The sequence below is a fragment of the Carcharodon carcharias genome, chromosome 21, assembly GCF_017639515.1.
Source record: "Carcharodon carcharias isolate sCarCar2 chromosome 21, sCarCar2.pri, whole genome shotgun sequence".
Taxonomy (NCBI): Eukaryota; Metazoa; Chordata; class Chondrichthyes; order Lamniformes; family Lamnidae; genus Carcharodon; species Carcharodon carcharias.
Window position 1 is genome coordinate 12,308,841 of NC_054487.1, and position 12,052 is coordinate 12,320,892.

The 12,052-nt window shown below is 44.1% G+C and overlaps 1 protein-coding gene across 4 annotated transcripts in view; it reads right to left on the minus strand.

Moving 5' to 3' along the window:
- tmtc1 (transmembrane O-mannosyltransferase targeting cadherins 1) overlaps nt 1-12,052 on the minus strand; it is a 183,744-nt gene that overhangs the window by 90,718 nt on the left and 80,974 nt on the right. For all 4 annotated transcript variants that reach the window (XM_041215609.1, XM_041215606.1, XM_041215608.1 and 1 more), the window contains one exon: nt 8,353-8,542. In XM_041215609.1, coding sequence (XP_041071543.1) covers nt 8,353-8,542 — 190 coding nt within the window. The remainder of the gene's footprint in view (nt 1-8,352; nt 8,543-12,052) is intronic.

Consider the following 12,052-nt stretch of genomic DNA (forward strand, 5'->3'; position numbering starts at 1 on the left):
AATCTCCCTGTGAAAGGGCGCGCAAAGCCTGTGAGTATGGTTAGACCTGTGAGAAAGTTAAAAATGTTATTGATCAGAGAGAAGGTGAAGTTGGTAGAGCAAGTGGAAAACTATGGTATGAATTGGAAAGCGGACTTTGCATCAAGTTTGTCCACCATTATGGCAAACACCTTAGAACAGTTCAAAAAACAGGGGCTAGAATTTTATGGGCCTCGTCGTGGAGGTGACAAGGCTGTAAAATATGGCGAGCCATTCTAAACTCCGTTGACTTCGGCAGCACTGTAAAATCCCACTAGCGTAAAATTCCACCCAGGCATTCTCTCAAGCAAGGAAGAGAATGAAGCGACTGCATAACCCAACATCGAAGAAGCTCTGCTAACATAGCTGAAGGCAGCAGAGAACACTCCCATCTCTGGCCCAGTCCTGAAGGAAAATGGAAGTCACCGTGGCAGAGAAGCTGGCCCACATGGAGATCACCTGCAGCGATGGAGGGCTGGACCAATTCAAGACAAGACTTCTGTGCAGTAAGTGGTGAGGGTGCAGTGGGTATGACAGTAGTGACAGGTGACTGGCTCCAAAATGGTCTCAACCACGTCTTGAACAAGCTTGCACCTAGAGACATTTTTAATGTGGACGAAACCAAACTGTTTTACCGTCTTTTGCCAGACCACTCTTTGGCATTTAAATATGAAACATGTAACGGTGAAAAGTGGAGCAAGGAACATGCTATGATCTGTGCCCAACACTGATGGCAGCGGAATGTTGAATGTCGAAACCCTACCCACATAGTACCAGGCTGCCTGTAATGGTTTGACGTACCGGACAGGTTTCTACTTGAAACAGATAACTTCACTACAGGTCCATGACTAGAAAGCTCTGCACCCCAGATTACCTGCGCTCAGGGCTCATTCGTCAAAAACAATCACGTGACCCCTAATAGGTAGTGGGAAAGGTTATACCTTCAATCACTACATTTCCTCTCCCTTCAGTTTTTTTTATGTTTCCTATTTACAAAGAACATTTTAATCCACAACGTATACATATACACATACACACACAGGTCAGGTGATTGAAGATCAAGGCTCTGAGGTGGTTTTCTAATTCGGTTAGAGTTGCGTAGCTCTTGAGGTTTTCCCACTGGATCGACATGATCAGGAGCTGCAGCATGGGGTACATCATAAGAAAGTGGCAGTTCAGGGCCAGGAAATTCATCAGAGACTTCAGGTATGTCTATTCTCGGTCTAACTGTCACCTCAGGGATTAAAGGTTCGATATTAATCACAGATGGAAAAGTTGGTTGTTGGGAATGTCTCTCTACTCCTTAGTTGATCTGCATGTTTTTGAACAATTTAGTCTTCCACTCCCACTTGGAATGACAAGAGGCAAGTTTCAGAGACAATTATACCAGGAACCCAACATGGTCCATTTCCAAAATTCTGCACGAGCACTGTATCTCCTACAGTAAAGCTTCAAGCTTAGCTATGAATATCGTGATTCAATTTTTGATTACTCTGATTTTTCTCTACCTTCCCATTTAAGCTTGGAAACACCAGACTTAACCTTGTGTGAAGGTGGTGTTTCATCAATAATTCAGACAGCGCTGAAGTTGAATGAGGAGTCATGCGATAATTGAGAAAAAAGCGGGAAAGTCAAGTTTCTAGAGTATCTTCAGATAACCTCTTCATCCCTGATTTGAAAGTTGGCACTGCTCTTTCAGCTAACTCATTTGATCAGGGATGATATGGAGCTGTTTTAATCTGTTTAATTTCATTTAAACTCATGAATCTCTGAAATACTATACAAGAGAAGACTGCACCATTATCCAAAACAGTGACTCCTGGTAGGCCATGTATACTAAAACATTGGCACAGCTTTTCAATAGTTGCACTTGATATCAGTGATCTAACTTTGTACACATCCATCTACTTAGAATGAGCATCGACGATCAATAAAAACACGGTCCCTAAAAATGGATTTACATAATCAATATGTAGTCTAACCCAAGGTCGATCAGGCCACAACCACAGATGCAGTGGAGCTGAAACGGGCAACTTCTGCTGTTGTTTACACTGGAGACAGTGCTTGACCATGCTTTCAATGTCACTGTCTATGCCTACCCACCATACATAGCTTCACGCAATCATCTTCATCTTCGAAATGTCTGGATGCGTACTGTGAAGCCCTTGCAAAGGGACAACAACTCTTGATCCCCACAAAAAGATTCATCTTGACAACTTAACTCTGTTTTACGGGCATGGAATAGTCTCATCTCTTCAGACACTGGTGAATTTAACTACCCTTGCAATACAAGGTCTGGGACTTTTGGCAAAATTGGATCTCTGTTCATCCAATTCTTTATTTGCTTCTTGCACACAGGCGAAGAATCCAAGAAATTCAGCACAAACGTCACTTCTTGTGACAGTGGAGCATGTACAATGCTATCTGGTAACGGGAGACGACTGAGTGTGTCTACATTTGTAATATGCACACCAGGATGGTGCATGAAGGTGTACTCATACACAGATAATATCAAAACCCAATGTTGAATTCTTGCTGGGACTATCAGTGGAATGGCTAAATAAACCCATTATTGGTTTATGGTCTGACAAATGGTGAAATGTTGTCCATGCAGATACTGGTGGAATTTCTTCACTCCACATGTAATATCATTGATATTTCCTTTTCTAGTTGTGAATAACCTTTCTCAGTACAGCGAGGGTTCTGGAGACACAGCCGATAGGTCTTTCGGATTTGATTTCTGTCTTTTCTTTTTCTGTTTGCCAGAGGGTTTTGTCTCATCCTTCATTTTGATTTCACAGTCGGCTAAATTTCTCTCTGGTGAAATCTTAACTTGGTTCAGTTCAGTGCTTGAGCTAACCATGGTTTCATTATCCACTCACATCTTGGAAAGTACCATGACGTTTCCTTCTAATGCCTTTTTTGTTTCATTCAGCTGATTCTTCAGCTCTTTTGTGTCCTTCTTGTATCACTTGGCTTCCTCCTGGAACATTAAACATTGCTGAGTCTTCTCTGCCAATTCTTTCCTCAGTTCGTTGATAGTGGCACTAAATTCAAAACAAAAATAAAAATATCTGGAAAAACTCAGCAGGTCTGGCAGCATCTGCGGAGGGGAACACAGTTAACGTTTCAAGTCCGTATGACTTTTCAACAGAACTAAGTAACAATAGAAAAGAGGTGAAATATTAGGTGGTTTAAGGGGGGGGTGGGACAGGTAGAGCTGGATAGAGGGCCAGTGATAGGTGGAGATAGCCAAAAGATGTCATAGACAAAAGGACAAAGAGGTGTTGAAGGTGGTGACATTATCTAAGGAATGTGATAATTAAGGGTAGAAAGGCGGACAAGCTAGGTGGAGATAGCCCTAGTGGGGGTGGGGTGGGGGGAAGGGAAGGGATCGAAATAGGCTAAAAGGTATCAATAAAACAATGGATGGAAATACATTTAAAAATAATGGAAATAGTTGGGAAAAGAAAAATCTATATAAATTATTGGACAAAGAAAGGGGGGGTCGGAAAAGGGTGGGGATGGAGGAGAGAGTTCATAATCTAAAATTGTTGAACTCAATATTCAGTCTGGAAGGCTGTAAAGTGCCTAGTCAGAAGATGAGATGCTGTACCTCCAGTTTGCGTTGAGCTTCACTGGAACATTGCAGCAGGCCAAGGACAGACATGTGGGCATGACAGCAGGATGGAGTGTTGAAATGGCAAGCGACAGGGAGGTCTGGGTCATGCTTGCGGACAGACTGAAGGTGTTCAGCAAAGGTCACCCAGTCTGCATTTGGTCTCTCCAATGTAGAGGAAACCGCATTAGGAACAACAAATGCAGTAGACTAAATTGAAGGAAGTGCAAGTGTAATGCTGCTTCACTTGAAAGGAATGTTTGGGCCCTTGGATTGTGAAGGGAGGAGAAGTAAAGGGGTAGGTGTTGCACCTTCTGCGGTTGCATGGGAAGGTGCCATGAGAGGGGGTTGAGGTGTAGGGGGTGATGAAGGAGTGGACCAGGGTGTCACTGAGGGAACGATCTCTACGGAAAGCCGCCGGGGGGGTGAAGGGAAGATGTGCTTGGTGGTGGCATCATGTTGGAGTTGGCGGAAATGGCAGAGGATGATCCTTTGAATGCAGAGGCTGGTGGGGTGATAAATGAGGACAAGGGGGACCCTCTCATGGTTCTGGGAGGGAGAGGAAGGTGTGAGGGCGGATGCACAGGAGATGGGCCAGACACGGTTGAGGGCCCTATCAACAACTGTGGGTGAAAAACCTTGGTTAAGGAAGAAGGAAGACATGTCAGAGGAACTGTTTTTGAAAGTGTCATCATCAGAACAGATGCGACGGAGGCGAAGGAACTGAGAGATTGGGATGGAGTCCTTAAAGGAAGCGGGGTGTGAGGAGCTGTAGTCGAGGTAGCTATGGGAGTCGGTAGACTTGTAATGGATATTGGTGGACAGTGTATCACCAGAAATTGAGACAGAGAGGTCAAGGAAGGGAAGGGAAGTGTCAGAGATGGACCATGTGAAAATGATGGAGGGGTGGAAATTGGAAGCAAAATTAATACATTTTTTCAGGTCCAGACGAGAGCATGAAGCAGCACCGAAGCAATCATCGATGTACCAGAGGAAGAGTTGTGGGAGGGGGTTAGAGTAGGACTGGAACAAGGAATGTTCCACATACCCCATAAAGAGACAGGCATAACTGGGGCCCATGCAGGTACCCATAGCCACACCTTTTATTTGGAGGAAGTGAGAAGAATTTAAGGAGGAATTGTTCAGTGCGAGAACAAGTTCAGCCAGACGGAGGAGAGTAGTGGTGGTTGGGGATTGTTCAGGCCTCTGTTTGAGGAAGAAGCTAAGGGCCCTCAGACCATCCCGGTGGGAGATGGAGGTGTAGAGGGATTGAACGTCTATGGTGAAGAAGAGGCGGTTGGGGCCAGAGAACTGGAAATTGTTGATATGATGTAGGGTGTCAGAGGGATCATGGATGTAGGTGGGAAAGGACTGGACAAGGGGAGAGAGAGTGGAGTCAAGATATCAAGAAATGAGTTCCGTGGGGCAGGAACAGGCTGACACAATCGGTCTGCTGGGACAATCCTGTTTGTGGATTGTGGGTAGGAGGTAGAAGCGGGTCATCCGAGGTTGGGAGACTATCAGGTTGGAAGCTGTGGAAGGAAGATCCCCAGAGGAGATGAGGTCAGTGACAGTCCTGGAAACAATGGCTTGATGTTCAGTGGTGGGGTCATGGTCTGGAGGAGTTATTTTGTTTCTCATGATTTTCTAGTGGAACCAACTCTGACCTGAAAGATCCTTACATTCTGTGGTGGTGCTTCGATCCTCCTAACTCTTTCCAAAATATCCTGTCATATTCTCTTAACAACTCAGGAATTCCTCCAGTTCTCACTTGAGATATTTCTGACCAGTTGAACTTAATGTTTTGTAACCAGTTGTGATCCAGAAGACTAGGGCCTTCACCTGTCACTATGATCGCTAGAAGCTGGGCTGCCTATTGCCTATAGGACACAGGTATGGTGGCGATGCCCTTTACCTGTATGGACTCTCCAGTGTATGTCTTCAATTGAGCCATGCTTTGCTCCTGGTTCAGTAGCTGGGTACCTTCATTTAGGTTTTTAAATGTGTGCTCTCCCACTGTAGCTGAGTCTCCTGTATCTGCCTCCTTTACTAGTGGTTTCCCATTCACTTGAAGGGTAATGGTTATTGGTTCAGCTTTTCCGCTTTGACATTGTACAGGGGATAGATATCGGTATCGGCAGCTTCAGGTTCTGATATATTATTCACTTCACTTATTTTGGTCTTCTGTTTTATGGGCAGTCTCGATTTTGCCCTGCATTGATTTCTTAAGTGCCCTTTCTTGTGGCAGTAATGGTATTCTGCCTCTTTGAATCTGCAGGTGTCCGGTACGTGGTTACCCCAAATCTGTAACAGATTACAGAGTCACTGCTGAAATGCTTCCACTAGGCCTTTTTGTTTTTCAAGCAGCAGAGATTGTCTCTCGCTCTGCTGCTGTGCCTCTGGTTTTTGCACCACCCCCGGCAGTAGGTTCCCATCCCAACTGAAGAACGGCGCCATGTTGCACATTCTGTAAAGCCTGAGAGTCCCTCACATCACTTCCCATGGCTAACGCTATTTCCAGTGCGCTTCAAATTGAGGTTGACTTCTGCAAGTAAATGGCACTGAATGGCATCATCATGAATGCCACAAACTAACCGGTCCTGCAACATATCATTGAGTGTATCTCAAAAGATGTAATGCTCAGTCAACCACTTCAACTTTGCTATATAGGTTGTGATGGACTCTCCCAGGCCATGAGTCTGGAGTTTCAAGTTTGTTTAAATTAAACATCTGCATTATTACCAACGGCTTCAGCTGAAAATGTACCTTCACGAGGTCTACCAATTCGTTAAAAGATTTAGAATTTGGCATGTTCGGGGCTGTCAGACTGAAGATGAAGTTATATGTCTTGCTACCACAGACACTCAAATGAATATCTTTCTGCTTCTCCTCCATGATTATTGCATTCACCATGAAATAAAAACCAGGGCACTCTGCATACTGGCTCCAGTCTTCCATGGACCTTTCATAAAGGTCAATTTTGCCAAAGAGTAGCATGACTGGTGAGTATACTTTTTTTTATCTCCTTAAGAACTGATGTACTCACATTCACAAGGTGAGGTTCAGCGTCGGAGATATTTTACCCTCGTCGCCAAATGTAATGACTTGATTTACCGGACAGGTTTCTACTTGAAACAGATAACTTTAATACAGAGCTCTTTTAGAAACTACATGCTTGAACCAGATACATGACTAGAAAGCTCTCTACCCCCCAACAACTACCCCCCCCCCCCCCACCCCGCCCCCCACAACCACCCCACCAGATTACCCACGCTTAGGGCTCATTCGTCAAGAAGGATCATGTGACCCCTAATAGGCAATAGAAAAGGTTATACCTTCAATCGTTACACTAACAAAACCCCTGGATAACCTCAGCATTTTTTGATGGGTGGATCAGGAAAATGGACAAATGAAAGATCAATGAAAGAAAAGGAAGATTGTTATCATTACAGACAACTGCCCTTCACATCCCAACATCACTGGCCTCAAGAGCGGCAAGCTGATGATCTTGCCTCCCAACACCACAGCCAAGCTCCAGCCAATGGACCAGGGGGTGTTTAGGAAGCTGAAAACTCAATACCGACAGCAGCTGATCTCTCAGGTCATCAATAAGAAGCAGGAGATCAATCCAACTGTACTAGAGACCATGTTGATGATGAAAAAGGCATGAAGGATGGTGATGTAAGCTACAATTGCCAACTGGTTCCACCACACTGGGGTCAAACTGGTTATGACTGCACGAAACATCGAAAATGGGGAGGAGCAGGGTGAGGACAACTAACCTGGTGGTGAGGCACTTTTCACTCGGCTGAAATTCCAGCATTGACAACTAGGGAAACTTACGTGGAACAAAAACAGAATTACCTGGGAAAACTCAGCAGGTCTGGCAGCATCGGCAGAGAAGAAAAGAGTTGACGTTTCGAGTCCTCATGACCCATGTAATTCTGTTTTTGTTTTGGATTTCCAGCATCCGCAGTTTTTTGTTTTTAAACTTACGTGGAGGTGGACGACACTGTACGCTGCGCAATATAACTGACAGAGGATGCTATCATAGATGCAGTATGTTCTCCAACCGAGAAGACCAATGACCCCGGAAGAGTCTGATGAATGCCCTCCCCTTTGCCCACCTATTTCCCCAGCCAATGCCACAGAGATGCTCCGGGATTTTGCACTGCAGCACAGAAACACCGAAAGCATGTTTGACTGCATTGACTGTATCTCGCACATCTGGAAACAGCACACTAAACAGAAAAGGATTACCGAGTTTTTCCGAAGTTAACTCCCAGCCATTTTCAATGCAAATCCCTGGCCTCTTTCAAGATCAGGTCATTGTAAGGTGTGAGCAGATTGCATAAGGACTTTTTCACACACTCACTGCTTTGCTGTCTCTTCATTTGTCACTTGAGTCTGCTGTTTTGACGCAGGCCGCATTTGTAGGCCTATCGAATTACATTGAGACTCATTCATGTTGGCTTTCAAGAAGTACCATTTAACATGAATTTGGAGGTGGATCCCTTGAGATTCGACTCATTGAGATTTTACTGTAATTGCTGGTTTTGCCATTAACGCCCACATTCCATGAATGAAAAGAAAATGAATAGAGAATACTGATGGGTTTAGTTTTCCTCATGTGAAAATAGACTGTGCAAGAAATCCATGATTAAAAGAAACTTCTGAATGGCTTGACCTGAACCCTCGGGCCTTTTTGCACATACCTGTACAGACAGTAGACAGTTCCAAGTCAACAGGACCATGCCAAGACCAAACACTGCTGTTGCCACATTCCGCACGTCCCACAAAGATTCCACCAGCGGGATACTCCCCACTTGCCAGTCGTAGCAGAGGGTCATTGGTGCCAACAGTAGCCAGGCATTGAAGGTCAGCAGGTAGGAGTATGTAAGAAATCTGCAGCATAAACAAAGAGAAAGAACTTGCATTTATCACAAAGCATTTCACAGCAAAGGGAATGTGTTTGATGTGTAGTCACTGTTATAATGTAGGGATCGAAGCAGCCAACTTGCGCATTGCAAGATCCCACAAACAACAATGTAATCTGTTTTAGTGATGTTGTTCAAGGGATAAATATTGGTCAGGACACTGGGAGAACTCCCTGCTCTTCTTCAAAATCATGCCAAGCGATGGTTAATGTGTCATCCAAAAGACGGCACCTCCAACAGTGCAGCACTTCCTTAGTCCTGGATGGAGTGTCAGCCTGGATTATGTGGAGTTGGGATTTAATCAACAACCTTTTAAACTCAGAGGGAAGTCAACTATATAATAAATCAAGGCTGCACAACTGCTCAGTGAGGGGTATTGCAGAAGTGAAAGCTCCAAGGTTAAATTGCTTTGTCGAGAGCTCACCCGAAGCAGTGGTAAAGATGCTTCAGCTGGCCTTGGGCATTACAAATAGGAGCAGGAGTAAGCCATTCGACCCTTCCACCATAGCCCTGCTTCATAAAAAATGATTTTATGAATTTACTGGCAAGAAACCACTAATCGTATTAAAATAACACTAAAGACACATTCCAATGACTTGAAATCACAGTTAAAGATGGCTGCACATTTGCATACTGTACCTTTTATATTCCAAAGCCACTGAAAGGGAGGCAATCTGGCTGTAAAGCCTCATCATGAACAATTGCCTTGAAGGAGTATGAATGGAGGCCACTTTCTATCCCCATTAGCAAAGCATCCACACAATCACCTGGTAACTCAACTGGGTGGAGTCAAGCCATTAGACATAATCACTTGGACAATGGGACTCTGGCTGTGAAAGGAACTTGTCCAGAAATCATGTCGGCCATGCACCTGGAATACACTATAATACGCTACACCATAACTATATTTGGGTCACTGGGCATTAGAGAGAGAGGGTCATGTGACAAACCAGCTAATCCTTTGTGTGTGTAAGCACCTGCTTTCTCTGCAGACCAGTACAAACAAATGAGACACTGAAGAAGCAAGATTCCCTGTATGGGTCTCTCTCTCCATATAACTTGTAAGTTCTAAACACTCTGTGCTGTTTTTTTTAACCTCTATGTGACGCAGATTGAGATTTTAAGAACAGATCAACCCAGCAGTTGCTATCTTTGAAAGAACAGATAATTCACTGGTCGACATCTTTGAACACCTCTTCAGCAAACCCAGAAGAATCACTGAGCTCAGCCTGAAGCCAGCCAAGTCACCCACCTTCGAGCGCCATAGACCCTTCAACAGCAACAACTCACCAAGGCTCTTTCCACAAAACCTTCAAAATCTGCGACCTCTGCAATCCAGAAGGACAAGGGCAGCAGACAAATGGGAACACCACCACTTGCAAGTTCCCCTCCAAGTCACTCACCATCCTGACTAGGAACAATATCACCATTCCTTCACTGTCACTGGGTCAAAATTCTGCAACTCCCTTCCAAAACAATACTGTGAGTGGACTTACACCACAGGGACTGCAGCAGTTCAAGAAGGCAGCACACCACCACCTTCCCAAGGGCAATTAGGGATGGGCAATAAATGCTGGCCTAGCCAGGGATGCCCACATCCCATGAAAGAATTTTTGAAAATATAGCCCTTCAATCACATTTCATTGGAGAAGCCTTTCATCTCAGTAATTAATCTAGTGGATCTTTACTACACTGCCTCTGAGGCAAGGATATCCTTCCTTCAATAAGGAGACCAGAACTGCACACAGTACACCAAGTGTGGCCTCACAGATACCCTGTATATTTGTCATAAGAACTCTTTACTCTTACACTCCAATCCCTTTGTAACAAAGGCTGTCATAGCATGTGTTCCTAAATGCTTGCATGTTAAGTTGTGATTCATGTACAAGGACACCCAGGTCCCTCTCAATACCAACGTTTCCCAATGTCTCAAAATTTAAGATATTTTACCCCTCTATTTTTCTTTCCCAAGTAGATAACTGAACTCTTCTCCACATTGTTCTCCATCAGCCATATTCTTGCTACCTCACTTAACCTGGCTTTGTCCCTTTACTGCCTCTTTGTGTCCTTCTCACAACTTTCTTTCTCACTTAAATTTGTACTCTCAGCGTACTTGAATACATTACTTTTATCCTTATTACAGTAAACTCTCAATGCGTCAAATCCCAGGGGAAACGCCTTGAAATTCTGGTTAAGCAGAGCTTTGCGATAGCCAAGGAGGCTCAATTTTCCACATGAATGCATCTCTATGTAACCCAGTCTGCCTACAAACGCAAGATAGGTACGTTCACTGCTCAGGCTGCTTTGGATGTGGGGATAGGTAGCTATTCTCGTCCTTTTCCTTGCTGGACAGGATGCCTGTTTGTTGAACTATTCCAAGATGTTGACAAACTTGATGGAGGACTCTCCCACTCTTTGGCAATGTTCTCTTTCCACGTCATGCAATGGTTTTCTATTTGCTCCATCAGCATCACCTTCTCTCTAATCGACAACTCTTAACTTTCCCGCAGGTTTCGCCATACAGGCATACTTTGCACGTCACTTCACAGAGAAATCTCAATGTAAACTGATGGCTTGTCCAGCACACCGAGATCTAACCACTCTGCTGTGATTGGTCGGTGCAGTCACATGACCCCAGCAGAAGAGGCTGGCTTGCCAGCGCCAAACAAAAGTTTGGCTAAACCAAATCAACCACTGTGGAATTTCGGCTAATCACGAGCATTCTTCTATGGATTTTGCTATTCTGCCGGGAACGGTTGATCAACACAAGCAGGATTTTGTGTCATCCGAATTTGACTCCACAAAATTTCACTATATCAGATTCTAGCAGTATCCCTTGTCTTGATATCAGGCTAATTAATCAATACACTAACAAAATATGAAAGCAAAATACTGCATTTCCTGGAAATCTGAAAGAAAAACAGAAAATGCTGGAAATACTCAGCAGGTCTGGCAACATCTGTGGAGAGAGAGACAAAGTTAATGTTTCAACTACATGACCTTGCATCGGAACATTTATAGCCTACACACTCCCTCCATTCTTGAAAAGCAGGGTTATGTTTGCTACTTTCCAATCCACGTGGATGGTTCATCTCAGGGATGTTAGAAACGAAGATCCAATGCATCCACTATCTCTGCAGCCACCTCTTAAAATCCCAGGATGCAGGTCATCAGGTCCAAGAGTTCTGTCGACATTTAGTTCCACTAATTTCTCTTGTACTTAGTCTTTACTGATACTAATTTCATTGAATTCCTCATTCGCACTAGACCTGTGGTTCCCTACTATTTCTGAAATGTTTTAGGTATCTTCTGCCCTGAAGACGATATAAAGTATTTCTTTAATGTCTCTACCATTTCCTTTTTCCCATTATAATTTCTCCTCTGCCTGTGGGTGGCCCGCATTTACATTTGTTAATGTCTTCCTTTTAACATACATACAGCAACTTTTACAATCTGTTTTTATTTCTGGATAGTTTAC